The following is a 23,536-nucleotide window of genomic DNA, read 5'->3' as shown; positions in this document are numbered from 1 at the left end:
TCTAGCGTCCGAAGGCAAGAATGCACTAGAGTTAAAACCTGGGGCTCGAGCCCCTCCCACTTCAGTCTTCATGATGACAAGTCCGAAGTGGTAATCTGAAAGTAACCAAAGGGCAAAAGCCCCAGCAGCAAAGAAAATATACATAGCAAATATCATAGAACTTGCAACATAAGAACAGGTTTTAAGTAAAGAAAATCAGACAGAGCACGAAGCACATAGATTGAACTATATACGAAATACTGAACCAATTTCCCCAGAAATCCCCCACAAGGGAGGGACGTGATGGCAGGCATACCTGTGAAAATCACCCTTCAGGTGGGTCCAAGGGACCATTTTCCACAGGTAGCCTGCCATCAGATTGGGATGTACCAACGTAGCCCCCTAATAGGGAGGGATTCCTAGGAAGTTACAAATCAGAAATAACGTGTTGCAGGACACGTCTCCCGAAAGAGGCGTCAGCTGAAGCATAGCGATCAATCTTATAATGCTTCACAAAGGAGTTAGGGGTAGCCCATACCGCCGCTCTGCATATGTCTGTAAGAGGAGCATTAGTTGGGAAAGCCGCCGTAGTGGCAGCAGACCTGGTCGAATGGGCCGTGATGTTAGACGGCACTGGCAAATTAAGTGACTGATATGCAATAGAAATACAGGCTCGAAGCCAACAGGACAAAGTGGATTTGGACACCTTTTTTCCCCAAAGATCTCGGATGAAAGGATACAAATAATGCGTCTGTCTGTCTAATATCCTGGGTGCGAGAGAGGTAAACTTTGAGCGCTCTCCTAACATCCAGCGAATGCCAGGCCTTTTCGAGGGGATGGACCGGCTTTGGACAAAAGGATGGAAGTACAATGTCCTGGCTACTGTGGAACACTGAGTTGACCTTAGGACAGAACGATGGATCCAGCCTCAGGACTACAGAGTCCTTATGGAATACGCAGAGATGACGGGCCGATGACAGGGCCTGTAACTCCGAAATCCGCCTCGCTGAAGTGATAGCCACGAGGAAAAGGACTTTAAAAGACAACAGTCTTAGAGGCACTGCTGCAAGAGGCTCAAATGGAGGTCGCTGTAATGCCTGCAAACCTTGGAGAGGTTCCAGGATGGAAAGTGGTGACGTACCGCTGGAGAGAGGTGGGGAGCTCCTCTTAAGAAGCGTTTGAGGAGCGGGTGAGTGCCTAGGGGTGCTGCCGATGAAGAAACAGACAGAATTGAGGAGATGGTGGAGGCCTGTCTACGCAGGGTGTTCGGTCTGAGTCCCAATGTCATGCCTCTGTGAAGGAACTGTAGAACGTGCTGTACAGTGGCTTGGGGTGCTGAAAAACCTTTAGAAGTGCACCAGCTGGAAAAAGTACGCCAAGTACTCTGATAGATTCGAGTAGTTGACGGACGCCGAGATGCTAAAATAGTGTTGATGACCCCTTGAGACAGACCAGCAGAGATCAACTGTGTCCGCTCAAAAGCCAGGCTGTCAGTCTCAGCCAGTTCGGGTCCGGATGCCAAACTGGTCCTTGGGAGAGAAGATCCAGCCTGATTGGAAGAGTCCAGGGAGCCGCCATTGACATCGAGAGGAGGTCCGAAAACCAGGGTCTGCGAGGCCAGTAGGGTGCTATGAGTAAAATCCGTGCCCGTTCGAGTCGGAGTTTTGTCAATGTCCTGCCTAGGAGTGATATAGGCGGGAAGGCATACAGGAGCCCGTGTGGCCATGGTGTCATCAGCGCATCCACTGCTTCCGCCGTTGTCTCTAGGTACCTTGAGAAGTAACGAGGCAGTTGGCAGTTTTGGCTGGAGGCGAAGAGATACAGTGAGAGGGGGCCGAACCGCCGCTGAAGGAGGGTGAACACAGCTGGATGAAGTTTCCATTCTCCCGGATGGATCGTTTGCCTGCTGAGCCAGTCGGCCGTAATGTTTAGCGTGCCGCTGAGGTGTTCTGCTCGTAATGACAGGAGGTGGGACTCAGCCCCGTCGAAGAGTCGTGTCGCTTCCTCCTGTAGAGCCCTGGACCTTGTGCCTCCTTGTCTGTTGATGTGAGATTTCACGCAAACATTGTCCGTGCGAATTAGGACGTGTTGTAGAGCGAATAGTGGCTGGAAGTGTCAGAGCGAGATGAGCAGCCCTGAGCTCCAGCCAGCTGATGTTGTAACTTAGTTCCTGGGTTGACCACGCGCCTTGGACAAAGGTGGAGTTGCAATGGGCTCCCCAGCCGGACAGACTGGCATCCGTGGTGATTAGGACTCTGGTTGGGTCCTGGAACGGTGTCCCCTTGGTAAGGGAAGTTGTGGATACCCACCAGCGGAATGACTGCGTCAGAGATTGGCCCAGAGGAATTACGCGATGGTTGGACTTGGAGATGTCCGCTTGAAAGGGTAGGAGAGCCCATTGTAAAGGTCTGGAATGATGTCGGGCCCACGGAACGATGTGGATGGTGGAGATCATTGCCCCGAGAAACTGGGCCAGAAACATGACATCTGCTGTGGGGCGATGTAGAAGTAAGTTTGCCATGGCTGTGATGGAAGCAATACGGTCTGGGGACAGAAAGGACATGGCTAGGGATGTGTCCAGTATTGCCCCTAAGTGCTGGAGGCGCTGAGTTGGTTGTAGATGACTCTTTTCCGCATTGATCAGCCAGCCGTGAGAGTGTAGTGCCTCTAGGGTGAACTGGATCTGCCTGTTGGCCAAGTCCCGGGAGCCTGCTCGGAGGAGGAGGTCGTCGAGATAAGCATAAATATGGACCCCCTGGAGGCGGAGATACGCCAGCATGGTGGCCATCACTTTGGTGAAGATTCGGGGGGCCGAGGAGAGGCCGAATGGAAGGGCCCGGTATTGAAAATGGAGGTGGCCTAGTGCAAATCTCAGGAACCGTCTGTGACCCGGGCAAATTGGGATGTGTAAGTAAGCGTCCTTCAGGTCGATGGATGCGATAAAGTCCCCTTGTTGTAGAGCCTCTACAATAGACGCCAGAGATTCCATCTTGAAGTGGCGGTATTTGATGAAGCGGTTGAGGCCCTTGAGGTCTAAGACCGCCCTCCATGAGGAGTCTCGCTTGGGAACCGTAAAGAGGATGGAGTACACGCCTTGAAGCCGTTCGGATGGGGGAACAGGCTCTATAGCGGCTATCTCTAGTAGATGTCGTAGTGCGTCCTGCATGATCTTTTTGCGTGCCCTGGAGACGGGGGAGATGCAAAATTTGTCCGGTGGTGTCCGCCAAAATTCTATATTGTAGCCCTGGGTGAAGAGAAGTCTGACCCAGGAGATGTTTGTCAAGTTTAGCCAGATGCTGGAGAAGAAGGAGAGTCTGCCTCCAATGGGGATGGAGTCAGAACTGCCTGCGTTGACGGTTTCCTCTGCCATATGCCTGCCTGCTCTGGTATTGGTCCCTGTATTGTGATCGTTGTCTGGACCAGGGTGCCTTGAAGGGACGGAAATTTGTAGGCCTGGTGTCCCATCCTCGTCCACCGGGTCGTCCTCTCCGAAAGGGTTGGAAGGAACAGTAAGGGGTAAACCGTCGTCCGGGTCTGCGGTCGTCTCTTTTGGCCGTAGCTAGTGCAGGTTTACGATTGTCCTTGGGGTCGACAAGGACTGCTTTGAGAGCATCCTCGCCGAAGAGCATATTTCCCGAGTATGGAGCTAAGGATAAGTTGGTTCTGGCAGTCAAGTCGGCGTCCCAATGTTGGAGCCATAGAGTACGACGAGCTACAATTTCGGCTGCAAGGGCGCGTGCACCGTGATGGGAAGCGTCTAATGTGGCGTCGGCCACAAAGGCAGCAGCCTTGTGTATCTTGAGGATACCTTTCCTTAGTTTGGCGGGATCCGGGTTGGGTTCGTCAAGGATATCCTCTAACCACATCATGGAAGCCCGTGAGAAGATAGAGGCAGTAGAAGAGGCCCGGATGGAATGAGTGGAGGCCTCATGGATCTTACCGAAGACAAAGCCAAGCCTCCTCTCATAGGGGTCCTTGAACAGTGATTCGCCTTCCTTTGGAAGGAGAGAACGGGATACAAGATTGGAAATAGGTTGGTCCACCCCCGGGACGTTCAGAAAGGACATGGATTCCGGGTCCAGGGTATAGAGCTTGTTGGCTAAGGAGGAGGAACGACGTGGACGAAGGGGACGGGCCCATTCTTCTCTGGTCAGTTTTTTAATGGGGTCTGGCACGGGAATGAAGTGCTGCACTGATCTGGGGGACTTGAGAACTCTGGCACCCTTGACAGGAGGGACAACCGGTTGAATAAGTTCTGGTTGAATGCCAAGAGTGTCCAAGACTCTACGTGACAGACGAGAGAAATCCGCCGGGTCAAACAGGCGATAGGAGATCTCTTCCTCCTGGTCAGATTCCCCACTCCATTCATCCAGGTCAGTCTGAAAAACGTTCATGTAGTCATCAGACTGAGATTGTTCTACATCCAATCTACCCCTGACCACCTCATATGGGTTAGGAGAGGGTAGTGGAGCATCAGTATTGTCACCGGGTTGTCTCGCAGAGCTGGGCTGTCGTGAGGTTCCGGGCTGAGAAGACAAATGTAGAGTAGGCTGGGGATGAGATAGGCACCCCAGCAGCTCTCATAGTTGTTGCAGGAAGTCAGGGGTCAACTGTATCCCTGGGGGAGTGGAAGAAGGTAGTGCCTGTTCCTGAAGAGGAATTTGAGGCTGCCCATGCGGAGTTTGAGGAGCTTGACAGGGGAATCCTTCAAACTCTTCCTCTGAAGACTCAGAAGGAGACTGGAAAAGTGCAGGAACGGCTGCATGGCGAGGTTTCTCTGGGAGTGATGATACGTAGCATGCTCTCTTGGGCGCTCCGTGACCAGACAGGTGTTTAGTCTTTGCTTTTGCCTTGGCGTGTTTATGTTTAGCTGGCTGGCGTGGGGATGGACGGCCTGCTTCAGGGGATATTGTCACCTCAGGGTTCAAATCCGCCATGACAATCTCTGAATGATGCCCACAATGGGGAAGGAGCGGTAACAGAGCCAAGGTAGAAATAGTATAGGACAGACTAGAAACAGTATGACAGGAGTGAGTACGCCCAGTACGAGAAAGGTAACAACTCGGGTAAGGTTGGCGCCAAGCTAAGTACACGCACACAATGGGGAAGGTGCGAGACCGCTAGTTACACTGCCAACTTGGCCTTGAGCTAAGTACACGCACACAATGGGGAAGGTGCGAGACCGCTAGTGACACTGCCAGAGAGGTAAGCTTTATTTAAAAATTGCAGTGTGGCCAAGGTTAGATACACGCACTCAATGGGGAAGGTGCGGTACCACCAAGGTGCACAGACTAGTCAATTGGATGTGCACCTACAAATATACACACACACAATGGGGAAGGTGTGGTATAACAGGGCTACTGGATGTGCACCTACAAATATACACACACACAATGGGGAAGGTGTGGTATAACAGGGCTACTGGATGTGCACCTACAAATATACACACACACAATGGGGAAGGTGTGGTATAACAGGGCTACTGGAGGTGTACCTACGAATATACGCACACACAATGGGGCAAGTGTGGTATAACAGGGCTACTGGAGGTGCACCTACAAATATACACACACACGAAGAGGAAGGTGTGGTATAACAGGGCTACCTGATGTATCTGAAGGGAATACTGATTAAGTGAATATAAATTTGATAACCGGAGACTACACAAGTCCCACAACAGGGCTACTTGCTGTGTCTGAGGGGAATACTGAATAGGTGAGTATATGTTTGTTAACAGGAGAGCACACTGCTAAAAAACAGGCGAGAGGGGCGATATCAGTAAGCGTAATTGAGCCCAAGCCGGGTTGAATGAACAGCAGGGCTGAGGGGCTTCTGTAAAAAAATAGAAGAAATTGCAATGGCAGCCGCCGAGGGAGCCGCAGCCGCAAGCTTCCCTAAGGACAGAAATAAATGGACCATTGGTCTCACCTGAAGGGTGATTTTCCTATGAGTACGGACATCACAACGGGTTTTAGCTCTACCTATCATGCGAAGGCAAGAATCTCTTTGAAGTCAAGACTAGGGGCGTCAGGCCCCTCCCACTCTCCAGTTCATTCGCAGCGAGTCTAAGGAGAAATATCTAAAAAAACAAGAACAAGGCCAACCGGCCTGGCAGCAGGAAAATAACACAATAGTACCATGCATAGTAACATGACTCCAACATAGCGGTATAACAGAACTAGAAGTCTTGACTTCACTCTTAAATTTAAATAATAGCGTAACAGTAACATATAATACATTTGAAAATATATAGTCATCCTCCAACTGGGAGGGTCGTGATGTCCGTATTCATAGGAAAATCACCCTTCAGATGAGACCAATGGTCCATTTTCCCTATGAGTCCGGCCATCACAACGGGATGTACCACAGCAGCCCATACAGGGAGGGACCACCCACGTGTTAATCCTCATTAAGAACCTGTTGCAACACTCGTCTGCTGAAAGATGCGTCAGCAGAGGCATAACGATCAATTTTATAATGTCTTATAAACGAGTGTGGGGTAGACCAGACTGCAGCCCTACAAATATCGGCAACAGGAGCATTAGTGGCAAAAGCAGCCGAAGTGGCAGCTGACCTGGTAGAATGAGCCGTTATACTAGCTGGAACTGACAGATTCAGAGACTCATATGCTAAAGTAATACATGCCCTTAACCAACGGGATAAAGTAGGATTGGAAACTTTATGCCCCATAGACCTTGGATGAAAGGATACAAACAGAGACTCCGTTTGTCGAATCTCTTGGGTCCTAGACAGGTAGGTCTTGAGAGCCCTCCGGACATCTAACGAATGCCAAGCCTTTTCAAGAGGATGGGTAGGATTCGGGCAAAAGGAAGGCAAAACAATGTCCTGGTTGCAATGAAAAACTGAATCGACCTTGGGACGGAAGGAAGGATCAGTCTTCAGCACAACAGAGTCCTTATGGAAGACGCAGAGGTGTCGAGCAGAAGACAATGCGCCCAACTCCGAAACGCGTCTGGCAGATGTGATTGCAATCAGAAACAAGACCTTGAAGGACAGTATACGTAGGGGCACAGTCCTGATGGGTTCAAACGGAGGGCGTTGCAAAGCCTGCAGGACTTTCGGCAAACTCCATGAGGGGAACCGATGGACAACAGCCGGAGAGCGTAGGGCGACTCCCCACAAAAAACGTTTGATGAACGGATGTGAGGAAATATGATCTCCAGGAGAGGACACAGAGAATGGACGACAGAGTGGACGCATGTCGACGTAGAGTATTGGGTCGAAGTCCCATCATAAAGCCGCTATGGAGAAATTGGAGCACCTGATGCACAGTGGCCTGGGATGGATCATGGTGGTGGGACTGACACCACTTGGAGAAAGCCACCTAGGTATGTTGATAAATACGAGTGGTAGATGGTCTTCTCGAGGCCAAAATAATATCAATCACAGCGTCAGACAGTCCAGCTGACCTCAAATGTCCCCGTTCAAACGCCACGCTGTTAGATTGAGCCAAGTAGGGTCCTGGTGCAGTACTGGACCCTGGGATAGAAGTTCTGGCCTTACTGGAAGTGTCCAAGGATCCATCATTGACATTGCCAGAAGATCTGAGAACCACGGTCGGCGTGGCCAAAATGATGCTATCAGAACCAGCTGTGCCCTTTCGGTTCGCGCCTTCCTCAAGGTTTTGGCTAACAATGGTATGGGAGGAAAGGCGTACAATAGACCGTCTGGCCACGGTGTTGTCAGAGCATCCACTGCTTCTGCTGTTGAGTCCAGGTATCGAGCAAAGTACCTGGGAAGCTGGCAATTGCGACTGGAAGCAAACAGGTCGACTGAGAGGGCGCCGAACCGACACTGGAGACGATGGAAAATGGCTGGATGAAGTTTCCATTCTCCCGGAAAGACCTGTTGTCTGCTGAGCCAGTCTGCTGTCACATTCCAAATCCCTGAGATGTTCTGCTTTCAGGGATTGTAGATGTTGTTCTGCCCAGACAAAGATGAGGGAGGCTAAGTCCTGCAGAGGACGAGACCTGGTGCCCCCCTGTCTGTTCAAATGTGATTTTACACACGTGTTGTCTGTTCGAATGAGCACATGATGCAAAGGGAACAGAGACTGAAAATGACATAGAGCTAAGTGGACAGCCTTTAGTTCCAGCCAGTTGATGCTTTGAGATTGCTCTGCGGTGGACCAAACCCCCTGAACGTACTGGGAGTTGCAGTGGGCTCCCCAGCCTATGAGGCTGGCATCTGTGGTTACAACGGTTCTGCGGGGTTCTCTGAATGACGTGCCCTTGGAGAGGTGTTGAACCTTGGTCCACCAGCGGAAGGAGAGGCGCAGTGCGGGGCTCAAACGAACTTTGCGATGGTCGGAGCTGGCAATGTCTTTTTGAAAAGGCAACAGAATCCATTGAAGGGGCCGAGTGTGGGCTCGAGCCCATGGGACAATGTGGATTGTAGAGATAAACATCCCAAGCGCTCTGGCGAGAAGCATGACGTCTGCGGATGTTTGTTGCATCAGGGAACTTCCGATGCTTGTGATGGCAGTGATGCGATCTGGAGCCAAGAAGACCATTGCCTGCAGGGTGTCCAACATTGCCCCTAGATGTAGTAGGCGTTGGGTTGGTTGTAGATGGCTTTTATCGAAGTTGACAAGCCAGCCGTAGGCCTGCAAAACATTGAGGGTGATCATTAAATGATGATGAGCCAGCTCCTCAGACTTGGCCCGTATGAGCAGATCATCCAAATATGGGTAGATATGAACCCCTTGGGTCCGGAGGTAAGCCACTAGGATGAGTAGCACCTTGGTAAACACTCTTGGAGCAGAGGAGAGGCCGAATGGCATCGCTCTATATTGAAAGTGTTGGTGGCCAAAAGCAAACCGAAGAAACTTTCTGTGGGCTATGCAAATGGGCACATGGAGATATGCTTCCTTAAGGTCGATAGAAGCCAGGAAGTCTCCTTCATGCAGACTCTCCGTAATGGAATGGAGTGATTCCATTTTGAACCTGCGATATGTTACAAAACGGTTGACAAACTTGAGGTCCAATACCGCCCTCCATGATAAATCTCGTTTTGGCACAGCAAATAGGAGGGAGTACACCCCTTCCGACCTCTCAGTTGTGGGAACTGGCTCTATCGCTGCTATGTCCAAGAGGTGGTGTATAGCTGTTTGCATGATGTTGTGCCTGGCTGGTGCCCTTGGGCAAGGAGACGGATGGAATCTGTCTGATGGGGTTGCCCAGAACTCTATGGTATAGCCATAACTGAAAAGGTCCCTGATCCAGGAGACCGTAGTAAGGCGCAGCCATCGATCTCCAAAATTAAGTAATCTGCCACCTATGGGGAGGGCGTTAATACTGCTTGTGTAGGCGAGGGCCTCCCTTATATGAGGACGATGAGTTGCCCCTGCGCCCTTGGTACTGAGCTCTTCCCTGGAAGCGTCGGTTCCAGGAGCCCCTGAATGCGTTGGGGTCATAGGATCTGAAGTCGCGGCGTCGTCCTCCTGGTCGCGTTCCTCGAAAGGGCTGGTTAGAACGGAAGGAGGGAAATCGCCTGAAAGGCCTGTGGTCGATGTTCTTGACTGTGGCCAGAACCGGTTTGTGGGCGTCTTTTGGATCAACCAGCACTGCCTTTAGAGTTTCCTCGCCGAAGAGTAGAGATCCGGAGTAAGGAGCCCTGGACAGGTTCAATCTGGCCGCTGAATCAGCTTGCCAGTGGCGAAGCCAGAGGGTGCAACGAGCGACTATTTGAGCCGTCATGGCTCGTGCCCCTAATTGAGTGGCATCCAAAGTGGCATCGGCCACAAAAGCTGCTGTCTTACGCAATTTCAATAGTGCTCTTCTGAGGGCGACAGGATCAGGGTTAGCGTCCTCTAGAAGGTCATCCAGCCACATCATAGATGCTCTGGAGAAGATGGAGGCTGAAGCGGAGGCACGCATGGCTAGGGCAGTGGCCTCGTGATTCTTGCGGAGGGCGAAGTCTATTCGTCGCTCAGTAGTGTCTTTTAGGTGGGATTCCCCTTCCCTGGGCAAAAGAGATCGTGAAACGAGGCGAGCGATTGGTTCATCTATGCCAGGGACATCTAACTTGGTGGCAAAGTCTGGGGCTAGGGCGTAAAGTCTGTCAGCCAGGTTCTTGAAGCGTCGAGCTTTGAGTGGATGAGCCCATTCTTCAGAGGCTAATTTGGCAATTGGGTCCGGCACCGGGATGTAGTGTTCAGTAGGTGCAGGGGATTTGAGGACCTTGGCCCCTTTGATAGCTGGGGCGGACGAAGTTGGAGGCGCAGTCTGGAGACCAAGGGTATTAACTACCCTGCGTGCTAGCGGCTGATAGTCTGAGGTATTAAACAAGCGATACGATGTATCCTCCTCATGATCTGAGTAGTCGCTCCAGTCGTCTCCTTCAACATGGTCAGTGAAAGTTGACTCCTCCGCATACGAGGCTTCGTCCGTACATCTGCCTCTGGCTACATCAAAGGGATCTGGTGAGCAGGAAGAATGAGCTTCATGGCACGCACGTTGGTCCATGTTGAGTGGAGGTATGGCAGGAACTTGTGGTAGTGACTGCATTTGGGTGAAAAATGCCAGCATGGCTTGAAGTTGGGAGAGGAAATCAGGAGACAGCTGCAGACCGGGTGTGGCAGATGTATGTGCCTGAGGAACTATTGGAACAGATGTTTGGGGCGGTAAAACGGAGGGAGGTTCGTTAGGCGAACACTGAGCGGGAAAACCAACAAACTCTTCCTCGTCAGAGGCATCAGCAGGGGAATGGAGAATATCGCTTATGTGTGCCTGTGCTGTGGTAGTGGTTGGCACAGAGACATAATGTGGGCGCTTTGGTTTACTATGGCTGGAAAGATGTTTTGTCTTAGCCAGTGCTTTGGCATGTCTGGTCTTAGTCGTGTTAGGATGTTGTGGCTTGGCTGATTGTGGCATGCCTGGCTGATCTGGCACCATATGGGTTGATGGCGAGATGCCTGACTGTTCTGCCATCTTATATTAACCTGGGTGCAGTACACTGCCACGGAGGGGGCAGGATGTAAAGACCCGAACTGGCACAGCGTACGACCACGGAGGGGGTAGAATACACTGGCAGATGGCGAAGTGCACTGCCACAGAGGGGGCAGAATGCACTGAGGTATCAGCGTTAATATAATATAGGCTGTTTTAGAGTTGGCACACTCAGATTAGTGCTGTAGGCTGGTTTTCAGGCTTGGTTCACGGCCCCAGAGGGGGCAGGATATACCAATATAAATCAGATTTAGTACAAGTCAGCCACTAAGAGTAAAGCTCCAGCCTTGATAATACAATCCAGCCACTAGGATTAAAGCTGCAGCCTTGATAATACAATCCAGCCCACTAGGATTGGAGCTCCAGCCTTGATAACATAATCCAGCCACTAGGATTACAGCCACAGTAAAATTGTGTGTAAGTCAGTCCTGTGTAAGTCTGTCTGCAGCACGTATACAACACACATACGGATAAATAGCCTGCAGGGGAGGTATCCGATGGTTAATAAAGGGTAACAAAAAAGGCGGGAAATTTGAATTCAAACAATGGCGCCCGGAAAAAAGAGCGCGGAGAGAGAAGGAGCAATGGCGGCCGTCTGGAAGCGAACTGGGGGAAGGGCTGCCCAGCACAGTCTCGCAGGAGGAGCCGCGGGGCCGAAAGCCACACTAGCGGCTCTAAAAAACCCCCAGGAGGGAAGAGACAGTAGGGGAAATGCGGCAGCCACCGCAGAGGGAGCCGCTGTCGCCGTCTGCAAAGCCCTTCGCGGTGGGGTGAGCTGAGGTAAAAGCGCTAATGAGGAAGCCGCAGACAGTCTCGCAGGTTAATGAAAGAGCTGCAGCCACAGGTTTCAGTGGGGCGAGAACGGACCCGGGCAGGCTAAAACGGGTGACGGGGTAACGGCGGGAGCCGCAGCCGCAAGCTCCCGCTGAGATCAGAAAAACCGCAGCCACAGTCTTCCGAGAGTGTCACGGAGCGCGGGGAAAAGGGAGCCTAGCAAGACAAGCCGCTAGAAGGGAATTGCAGCCGCAAGTTCCCAGGGGAAGCGCAGAGCCCAAGAGAGAAAGAAAAACGAAAGGACGAGGAGGATCCGCAGTCGCGGTCTCTCTAGGGGTGGGGAGTAATCCAATAGGGGAAACAAACTGCCCAGGCAAGGGAAAAGGGTTCCCCAAGAGAAGTCCCCAAAAATCGGATACAGTTAAAAGCAGTTAAACACAAGACAGAGGGAAGGAGGACACTTGGAGACACACAGGAGACAATACCTCCGCCCTGTCAAACAAACACACAAACAAAACACCAAAAGAACTTAGCTAAACGCTACGCTATATAGATCTCAATCTTGTTCGTACGAAAGGCAAGAATGAACTGGAGAGTGGGAGGGGCCTGACGCCCCTAGTCTTGACTTCAAAGACATTCTTGCCTTCGCACGATAGGTGGAGCTAAAACCCATTGTGATGGCCGGACTCATAGGGAAAATAACAATGGCGGCCGCGATATAGGGGTTGGCGGGAAAAACGGGAGCACTACAAGAGGCTTCAGAACGGGCGGGGTGTCTACGAGGGAGCCGCAGCCGCAAGCTTCCCTATGTAGAGGCTAAAATATAGACTGAAATAAGGAGGGGGGAGACCGCAGCCGCGGAGCCCCCGCTAAACGAAAAAACAGCAACCGCTGCTGTTGGAGCCTAACAGCCGTGGAGCCCCCGCAAACACGAGAGAGCAGCAGCCGCTGCTGGAGGAGGCTGAGAAGGCTGAGTAATAAACGGCAAAAAGGGGGAGGGGGGTACCGCAGCCGCGGAGCCCCCGCTAAATGGGAAAGAGCAGCAGCCGCTGCTGGAGGAAGTTCTGAAAGCTGAGTAACAAACGGCAAAGAAAAAAGGGGGGAGGGGGGGACCGCAGCCGCGGAACACCCGCTAAATGTAAAAGCAGCAGCCGCTGCTGGTGAAGCCTCGGGGAAGAGCCCCAAAGAAATCAGGAGGTAAAAAGATAAGAAGAGTAACAGAATGGAAATAAGACTTAGCTACGCTCTGTCTAAATTCAGATCTGCCTCGGACGGAGGCAAGAATGAAGACTGGAGTGGGAGGGGCTCGAGCCCCAGGTTTTAACTCTAGTGCATTCTTGCCTTCGGATGCTAGATGGCAGTACTACCCAATCTGATGGCAGGCTACCTGTGGAAAACCTGTGGCGCTGTAGATCACTGTAGATGCCCAGATGCTGTTGGACTATCCTCACAGCATGGTCAAAGGCCAGGGATGATGGGAGTTGTAGTCCATCGGCATCTGGGGACCCAAAGTTGAAGAACACTGCTCTAGATGTTGGACTACATCTCCCATCTTCCCTGTCCATTGACCATGCTGATGAAAACTGCAGTCCAACAACATCTGCAGAGCTATAGGTTCGCCATGCCTGATTTACGTAAAGAGCTAGGCTGAAATGGTCTCTCCTCTCATGGGAAAGGCCAGATTACCCTTAAACACAAAAACATCATGCACTCCCCTCAAGTAAAGTAATTGGTTTTACAATGTTGGTGCATCTACTGGAGATTAACTGAGTTGACGCTTTGCAAATATATTGGCCAGGTGTGTGTGTAACATTTTTAAGCAACTCACCCTCCTCTTTCAGAGCTAACCATGATGTATCTAGACTGATTTTAAACACCAACCATGGCTAATTCTAAACCGGAGCCATGTGCAGCATTACCAGCAGAAGTTGATGTAATTTGCAATCAGTTGTTTCCAAGAAAGGGAGGGGAAGTGGAAATTTGCAAGTGATATGTTCTCTTTGACATTCTGTATATCTAATTTTTAAAAAGATATTTTTTAAAGGCATGGAGCATGTTCTAGAAAATGCAAATCGCTCTCCTTGCCATTTTAGGCAAATGTATTACTCATTCTTTTCTTTATTATTCACATTTCAGGGTCGTATTTGTTTTTTCTTGCAAAGTTTCTGAGCAGAATTCACACGGGGCTTGACCAGAATTCACATGGGGCAGAGCTGCAGTAACTCACAGCCCCCACCCCTTCGCTAGCAGAATAAATTACACAAAAGAGTTGCATGCAGATTTGCATTCATTTGCACGTTAATTTGCATCATACCGTGTGCCTCTCACAAGCACACTTGCGCCTCCTCCCATTTTCTCTTCAATCTCTTCTGGGAAATGTACATTAAGTTCCAACGGGGTTCGTAGCTGTGACATTTTGAGAGCCAGATACACTGCGGGAAGCGTTTTAAAGCGTTCTGTAGGATTGCGGGAAAATTCTACAAAGGCTCTAGGGGGAGAAAAAGCAAAGTTTAAAAAAGTGTGTCCAAGGGATTAGAACAAAAAAAAAATAAAATTAATGCTCAAATTGGTGTAATTCAGAGATTTTAAAAAGATTGCAAAATGTCACCTGTTGTACACAGCCTCTCCCTGCTTTACAATAATTTGTCATATCATTTGAGACACACAACAGAGACATGCATAACCAGCCACATCCTCTGCTTCAGTTATCTGCGTAAGCAAATGGTATGGAGAATTAACTATTTGTTTCTTGGCTGGAAGCTTGACGTTCGTTCCTGTATCAGATGACTGCACCAAGGCTGGACAATGAAGCAAATGGATAAGCACATAATTAGCAGCGAGGTGACAAGATGCTAGTTGGCCTGAAATGATCCCTCTATTTTTGCTGCTCCATTTGCAGGTGGTAAAAATGGGGAAGGATATTAGAAGCTTGAGCATTCTGATTAAGCTGAATATTGGAAAATTAAGGGCAGACAAAAGCAAGTACTTCTTCACACAGCACACAGTTAAAACTATGGAAGTCGCTCCCTACAAGAGGCAGTGATGGTGACCAAATTGGGCTGCTTTAAAAGAGGATTAGACAAATTCAAGTAGGATAAAGCTAGCACTTGCACTTTTACAAGTGCCACACAAAGTTCATTCCGCATTTGCAAAGAATCAGACTTTGAGTGTGATAGCATCTCTGCTTTGGAACTCCCTGCCTATTGACATTAGGCAGGCACTCTTGCTAGATAGTTTTAGATGTCCGTTGAGAACTTCTTTATTTCAGTAAGGAAACAGAAAAAGAGGAAGATCAAACAAGAGATGGATTGATTCCATAAAGGAAGCCACAGACCTGAACTTACAAGATCTGAACAGGGTGGTTCATGACAGATGCTCTTGGAGGTCACTAATTCATAGGGTCGCCATAAGTCGTAGTCAACTTGAAGGCACATAACACACAACCCCAGAAATATAATTTAGTAACCTAAATTAGTTTGAAAAATTTTACTGATTTGATCTGTGTTTTAATCATAATTATTTTATGTGTATTTGTTTTTAATGGTTCTGTGGATTTTAGCTGCATTTTACTTACAATTTTACTATGTGTAACACTCAGAGCTCTTTCATTAAGTGGTTTGTACATCTTCTCTAAATAAATAAAATAGCCATGATGGCTATATTCACTGTTGGAGGTGGTATGAACATAGCCATAGCGGCTAGTAGTCATTAATAGCCTAATCCTCCATGAATGTGTCTAATCTCCTTTTAAAGCCATCCAAGTAGGCAACCATCACTGCCTTTTGTGGGAGTGAATTCCATAATTTATCTATGCACTGTGTGAAAAAGTACTTCTGTCTATCCAGCTCCAGTGGATGTCCAGGCATTACTGGGGGGGGAGGAGCACAAAAGAGTTTAGACTATAGTAGGGTTGTGATGATGCTTCCCTGGATTGTCACTTTGCCCAAATGAGGGGGCATTTTAGGAGGAGCCCCTGAAAATGGCTGCTTAAAGTTTGCTCATTATGAAAGGCGGGTACTTAACAATACTTACTCCAATACAGTGGTAACCAATATGGTGCCCTCCCAGCGTTTTTTTAGACTACAACTCCCATCATTCGTGACCACTGACAATACTTGCAAGGGCTGATGGGAACTGAAGTCCAGCAACATGTGGAATGCACATGTGGTCCTTGCTGTACTGGCAGTAATTCTTCCCCCTCCCCTCTTTTTTAAAAAAATTATTAGAAAACCAGTTCTAGTGACAGTAGCTGGAGCTCTGCTCCTGACACTCCTTCTGCGATCAGTGGTGTGTTTTTCTTTAAAAGTAAGGTGGAAAATTAGTTTATTCAGACAATGTATAAACCGCTTGCTCAAAAAAAAAAATCTCCAAGCAGTTTACAAGTCCAATTATATATAAATGTAAAATGTGGTTAATATACGCAAACCAATTAAAAACAACAATACATAAAAACTATCACGAACAACAAAGATAAAGCCAATATAAACTTTCAACACAAACGCAACTCAATCATGTGTCTGGAGCATAGGCTTGCTGGAACATAAATGTTTTCAAGCAGGCGTCTAAAACAGTATAGCAAAAGCCCCTGCCTAATGTCAATAGGCAGGGAGTTCCAGAGTGTAGGTGCTGCCACAGAAAAGGAAAAGTTTCTCACAAATGTGGAACTAACATTATATGGCACCGGCAAAAGTGCAAGCGCCACAGATCGAAGTGGCCTAGTGGATATATATATATATGGGGTACGTGAAAATGAAAGAAGAGTGTCAAGTGCCCACTGCCCTAAGTGTTCATTTGTTCCACTTCTGATACAATCCTTAATCTTAGCCTTTTTTTAAAGATGTCTTCAAAGCTTTTTAAAAAAATGTTTTTAAAGTTGTTTTGTTTTAATGTATTTTAAAGGCTGTTTTTATGATGTTTTAAAGTGTTTTTAGTGCTTTTGTTTGCCGCCCTGGGCTTCTGCTGGGAGGAAGGGCGGAATATAAATCAAATAATAAATAAATAAATAAATAAATAATCCAAATCACCCCCTTCCCTAATTCATATTTTGGGACAGTCCTGGCATATAGTACCAACTGTAGAGTTAGTTCATCATCCTGAGAATCTCTGATTTCAGAAATAAAAGGGGAGGGAGCAGCACATTTCTAATCCTTATGACTGCAAAGATATGTACAAAATTGTGTTTACAATGTATTGATTTCAGGTGTTTATATATCACCCTTCATAATATTTATCCCTAGGGTGGCTGACTATGCAAAGGGAAATTAAAATAAAATACACAATAAACTAATTAAAAGTAACAGAACATAATTAGAACAATGAATGGAAATGCACTGCCTTCAAGTCGATTCTGACTTATGGCGACCCTATGAATAGGGTTTTCATGGTAAGCGGTATTCAGAGGTGGTTTACCATTGCCCTCCTTTGAGGCTGAGAGGCAGTGACTGGCCCAAGGTCACCCAGTGAGCTTCATGGCTGTGTGGGGATTCGAACCCTGGTACACAAACTAAACTAGCAATTAAGACAGCAAAGTAAAAATCCTCCCAATACTAGTTTAAAATGTCTGAGAAAATAAAAAATATCTTAAAACTCACACTTAAAAGGCAATACAAGTGGGGCACCAAGCAAGGCTCTTTGGAGAGAGAGTTCTAAGAACACAAGAAGAGCCCTGTGGGATCAAGGCAAAGGCCCACCTAGTCCAGCATCTTGTTCTCGCAGTGGCCAACAAGATGCCTATAGGAAGCCTGAAAGGAGGACCTGACCACTCTTCCTTCCTGCATTTTTACAACATCTGGCATTCAGAAACATATTACCTCTGACAATGGAGGTAGAACATAGCCATCAGGTTTAGACATAGCCATCAGGTTTAGTAGCTGCTGATAGCCTCATCCTCCATGAGTTTGTCGTCTTCTTTTTTAAAGCCATCCAAGTTGCGGGCATCACTGAACAGGGATGCCAAAGGGGAGAAAGCCCTCTCCTTCGTTGCAACCCTTGATCTCTTGATCTCCGATGGTGGAACCACTCTGAGAAGAGGGCCTCAGTGGAACATTTTAGCGTTCAGGGTGGTTGAGATAAGGAAGACACTGAGATCTCAGTGGCCAGAGAGGTGACTGCTTGGGGTTGGGGTTTCAGAGCCCTGTATAGATGCTTGGCCTACCATGATTAGCAAAACCAGAACAAATCATGTCCATGTCAAAACTGCAGTTTACTTACTTAGTCCCATCACAGGAAATGGATTTTACTTGGCCACACTGTCTAAACAGGGACTGCAGTTGTTTATAGTAGAGGAAGCCATATGGGGGGATGTTCTTCAACTGTTAAGAAAAAGAAGTCAGGTTTTTGCAATTTTTTTAAAAGAAGTTGTTTTAACTATTTATTTTTAAATTATAATATGATTATTTAAACAGCAGCATGGGGGAGACACTTTAACATGATTTCACAAAGCAGAGTTCACAAGCTGTGGTTGTTCAAATTAAAGCACAGAATATAACTTTAGAATTCCACTGGTTAACTAATATTAGAGAGCACTGTAAAAAGACATTAGCTGGTCAGCACAAACAGAAGTGTGAGACTCGGCTCTCCTCTCCCCCATCACTTTAACACTCCTTGGTCCAAGGTGTACCAGTTCCATCATCTCCCCACTCTCTTCCTGACAACTGAACCTAGTCTCACTTGTAGGGGTGGCAAGACTTTTTTCAGTCCAAGAGTTGCATTCTCTTTTGCTGCTTGCTCATCTGTCAAAGTTGGCCTGCAGAGCCAAAAATGTTCCCCACCGCAATGTATATTGTGTGGGCTCCTCAACACTTAATTAAACGTACCACCACGGTTGTTTTGGGATCTTTGCCTGACAGCTCCCGTACAGCAATTTCTTCATCATGTTCCCCAAAAGTAAAATAATTTGGATAGAATGCTCCAGCCATGACAACCTGGGAGGTAAGAAAAAGGTAGTTTCTTCAAAAAGATGCAGCTCTCTTTTAGTAATTTGTTTAACCCTCTGCAATGACCCATGGCATGATCTTTTAATCAAATGATCCACACTCTTATTTGTTTGTATAGATGGATGGATAGATGGATATATATATAGAGTGAGAGAAAGAGAGAATGAATATTGGGCTGCAAAAGAAAACCCCTCAGCCAACTTGTTCACTTAAATAAAGTAAGCACAAGCCTCCACGTTCCCACAAAATTCTCATTCAGTTCTTCCTACAGCCTCTCCTCCACATTCAATTTGCTCCCACCCTTTTTCAAATTTTTTTGAAAAAAAAAATGTTATTGAAAACAGCAATGTCCAAGATGCTATCAATCAATTTACTTTATTGGCTGAAACGTAGCTCTGATCCTAATTTTTATTAAGGCAGAATAAGTCAGTGGTCTGGTTTGCACAAAACGCTAAACCACGACTGTGGCTTATTGCATACAAGCATAAGAGCATTAAGAGCAGCCCACCAGTGGCAGACACCCTTGGAAAACCCAAAAGCAGGACCTGAGTGTAATGCGCTCTCCCAGCAATAACAAATACTGACTGTATTTGCTGGATTGATTTCCCGTTCTCGTCAGAATTCCCTGGCATCCCTGCCTAAGTGACGTGAACAAGGACTTTATCTCTAGGATTACATAAAATAGGATGAACAACATACATTGTATATATTTATATATGCTGTAATATTTTAACTATGGCTTTAAAAGTTATGTCTATTGATTTACAAATGTTGAAGTAAAGGTTCAGCATAGCACTAAGTCACATGTATATTCATCGCTCAAGAACTTGGAGCTGATCAATAAAATAAACTTTCACTGGAATAAAAAATGCTGAGTTTGATGCCCTGAGAAGTGCTGATAAACGGTGGCTATTCCAGCAATCGATATCAGAGTTATCAAGTAACAAATGTATGTGTGTGAACTTGCCCTAACGGGCTGATCAGGGCTTATGGATGGATTACGTGCTTTGCATGCAAAAGGTGATGGGTACAATCACTGGCATCTCATTAGAAGGATTTCAGGTAGCCCTCTGACAGAAAACATGGAGAGATGCAGCCACTAATTTCCATTAGTTATTTATATTTCTATATACCCCTTACATGTCAAAATAGCTTCTAAGCAGTACTAATAGAATAATCTACAACCCTATCTGGACAGGGAGAACCTAGCCTCAGTTATTCACGCTCTGGTAACCTCTAGATTGGATTACTGTAATGCTCTCTACGTAGGGTTACCTTTGAAAACGATTCGGAAACTTCAGCTAGTGCAGAATGCTGCAGCCAGAGTTCTTCCTGGGACAAAGAAATTGGACCACATAACACCTATTCTGGCCCAACTGCATTGGCTTCCAATATGTTTCCGGGCCAGATTCAAAGTGTTGGTCCTTACCTATAAAGCCCTTAACGGCACTGGACCGCAATATCTGATGGAACGCCTCTCCCACTACGTTCCTACCCGTTCACTCCGCTCGACGTCTAAGGCCCTTCTCCGGGTCCCAACCCACACAGAGGCCCAGATAACAGTAACAAGATCTAGGGCCTTTTCGGTGGTGGCCCCCGAATTATGGAATGCCCTCCCAGATGAGATACGCCTGGCGCCTTCTCTGTCATCTTTTCGGCGCCAGGTAAAAACCCACCTCTTCACCCAGGCATTTTAAAGTATTTAAGCTTTTAATCTTATTTTTTTTTAGTTTTCTTTCACTTTGTTTATATAATGTTTATATTGTCTGCGCAATACACACTTGCTGTATTTTAAATATTGTGGTTTTATCATGTTGTACACCGCCCTGGGAGCTGCTAGCTATAGGGCGGTTTAGAAATGCAACTAAATAAATAAATAAATAAATAATAAATAATAATCTATTCGGTATTATAAAAATACCAGAGAGAAATAGGAACTAATTTGGTTGGTCCTATTTCTTAGCAGAGATATAAAAATACAAGCAGCAGAATGAGAATGTAAACCAGGCTCACCTTTCTCTATATAAATAACAACAGACACAACCTTCTTAGGTAAAAGATAAAACATTTACTCACGAATTCTTCATATGTTCAGAAACATAGGCTCTAGCTTAGATGAAAGAAAATAGGAGTCTCAGTTCATTTTAATGGTTTAGTATTGATGCTCTCAGAGAGAGCATCTGTGCCATGTGGCCTCTCTCACTGGTGGATAGATCAGCAATGGAGAATATTCAAAAATCCCCCAGGACAAAGGAGGAGGAAGTCAGGTAAGTAACCCCACCCATTAGGAAGTTACATCATGGTAAAACAGGTATATGGGATAGCCCCCAAATATCCCTTAAAGGGAACATGCAACATTTGCCTATTCCAACACTCCTCCTCAAATTTGCATGCATTAATCTAACAAGCCCATTTTGACACGAAGTCTCTGGAAACAGTCTCTTGGTAATGGCTTTATCAAGATGTCAGCTGTCATCTCTGCAGCTGGACAGTAGTTCATCTTGATGAATCCTTTCTGTCAACTCACGTACAATATGGTATTTTATACCTATTATGTTTAGTCCGTGGAGTGATTCTCAAACCAGTTGCTGAGAAAGTCTAATACAACTTTGGTTGTCTTCCATCACCTGGATAGGTCTCTGCACCCTTATTCCAAGGTCCTTTAGTAGTCTGTTGAGCCAAATGGCTTCTTTGCACACTTCTGCAGCAGCTTATATACTCAGATTCTGTGGAAGAAAATGCTATTATGTCTTGCTTGTGACTAGCCCAGGAGATAGGTCCATCTCCATACATAAACAGAAAGCCACTAGTTGACTTGGAGTCTGAGCTATCTCCAGCCCAGTCAGCATCAGTGTAACACACAAGCTTTGGATCACTATTAGCTGGCAATCTCAGCTTAAAGTCCATAGTTCCTTTCAAGTATCTAGCCACCCTTTTGACAGCAATCCAGTCCTTTTGTGTGGGTGTGCTAGTTTTCCTACATAGGATTCCTACTGCACTTGCTATGTCAGGTCTGGTGTTTGTGATCAAGTACAAAAGCTTTCCTATTGCTGTTCTGTACTTGTTATTATTTGGTAACGGTTCACCTACATCATTGTCTTTAAGAAAGTCTGTTGCCATAGGCGTTGCTCTAGGATAGGCATCCTTGAGTTCTAGAGTCTCTAAAAGATCAACAATCTTTTGTTTTCGGTTGAGTAGGTAGGAGCCATCTGCTTCCCTTTCAATCTGGATGCCTAGGTAGTATGTTGCAGTGCCTAGCTCTTTCATTTCAACTTCTTTGTTCAAATGATGTACAACTCTGTAGTCTTGATCTCTTTGAGTCGCCACGATCAAGTCATCGACATAAATCAGAATATATGTCAAATGTCCATCTTTGCTTCTGGTGTACAGGCATTGGTCTACATCACCTTGCTTGAAGCCTTGCTCCTTGAGCATTTTATCCAGTTTCTCATTCCAGGCCCTTGCAGCTTGCTTGAGTCCATACAGGCCCTTTTTAAGTCTGCATACAAGATGTGCTTGCTTCTGGTTCACGAAGCCTGGAGGTTGCTGCATGTACAACTTCTCTGTTATTTCTCAATGCAGAAAAGCAGTCTTGACATCGAGGTGTCTGACGTGGATCTGTTTGGAGGCTGCCACACTTAGGAGCAAAAATAGCATCATAGTCCTCTCCATATTCTGCAGGAAACCTTTGGCAACTAGTCTTGCCTTGTAGCGTTCAATTTCTCCTCCTGCATCTTGCTTCACCTTCAAAACCCATCTGCATCCTATGGCTTTCTTGCCTGGTGGAAGTTCTGTCACGGTCCAAGTCTTATTCTTGTGCAGTGCATCCATCTCCTCCTGAGCGGCTTTTCTCCACTGAGAGCCCTCGGATGCTGGCATCTGCTTGATCTCCTCCCAAGTCGATGGTTCTCTGGGTAGCACCGACTTTGCGAGGTAGGACAGGCGTAGAGGTGGTACACCTTTGTTGGTTTGCGATGAGGATCTGGGAGCTTGTTCTGGGATCTGGTCTAGCTCTGCAGCATCTTCCAGTCCAGTCATCTCATCATTCTCATCTGTGTCTGTACCTCTCTCAGCCTCATCATCACTTTCTGCAATCTCTGCCTCTTCCTCTTGTTCAAGGCTTGGGCCAGGTTGTGCAGATATCTGTGATGTCACTGGTATTTCGTATGTGGGTACTGGCATATCTATAAGAGATTGGACGTGGTGTCCTTGCTCTTCTGAGAAATCTAGCACAGTCCCTCTTTTGTCAGCTCTGCTTCATTCATCGAAGTAGACGTGTCTTGTGCTGACTTCACTTGTCTTTAGGTTCATAATTCTGTAGCCTTTGCTACCAGGAGCATATCCTATCAAAATAGTCTGTTCTGTTCTAGCATCTAGCTTCTGCCCCTTTTGTTTTGCTATGTAGGCAAAAGCAATGCTTCCAAACACTCTGATATGTGCCAGGTTTGGAATCCTGCCATGCCACAATTGGAATGGGGTGTGTGTGGTGCCCTTGGTTGGCAATCTGTTCTGGATATACGCTGCAGCCACGATCGCGTCACCCCACAGCCTTTTGGGTAGATCAGCGTCAGCAGCATGCATTTTGTCATTTTCAGAAGAGATCTAAGTCTCAGAAATCCCATTCCGCTCTGGAGTATGACTGACAGTCCTCCTGTGCAAAATGCCTTGTTCCTCCAGGAAACTTTGTGTTTGGTGCGATATAAACTCACCACCGTTGTCACTTTGTAGAGCTTTCGGCTTCCTTTCAAATTTTGTGCTCACCATGGAGATGTATTTCTTCAGCATCTCGTGTTTGACTCTTGTCCTTCAATCAGTAAGTCACACAGTACCTTGAAAAATCATCCACAAAAATTAGAACATATCTATTCTGCCCAAGTG

At 47.1% G+C, this 23,536-nt stretch overlaps 1 protein-coding gene across 2 annotated transcripts in view; it reads right to left on the bottom strand.

Annotated features, from left to right (window-relative positions):
• TDRD9 (tudor domain containing 9) overlaps positions 1-23,536 on the bottom strand; it is a 153,147-nt gene that overhangs the window by 23,968 nt on the left and 105,643 nt on the right. For both annotated transcript variants that reach the window (XM_061612279.1, XM_061612280.1), the window contains 3 exons: positions 18,539-18,646; positions 17,934-18,034; positions 14,038-14,211 (listed from right to left, as the gene is read on the bottom strand). In XM_061612279.1, the coding sequence (XP_061468263.1) occupies positions 14,038-14,211; positions 17,934-18,034; positions 18,539-18,646 (383 nt within the window). The remainder of the gene's footprint in view (positions 1-14,037; positions 14,212-17,933; positions 18,035-18,538; positions 18,647-23,536) is intronic.

This window comes from Rhineura floridana, chromosome 2, assembly GCF_030035675.1.
Source record: "Rhineura floridana isolate rRhiFlo1 chromosome 2, rRhiFlo1.hap2, whole genome shotgun sequence".
Taxonomy (NCBI): Eukaryota; Metazoa; Chordata; class Lepidosauria; order Squamata; family Rhineuridae; genus Rhineura; species Rhineura floridana.
The sequence above is the reverse complement of the archived record's forward strand: the minus strand, read 5'-3'. Positions and strand labels throughout refer to the sequence as shown.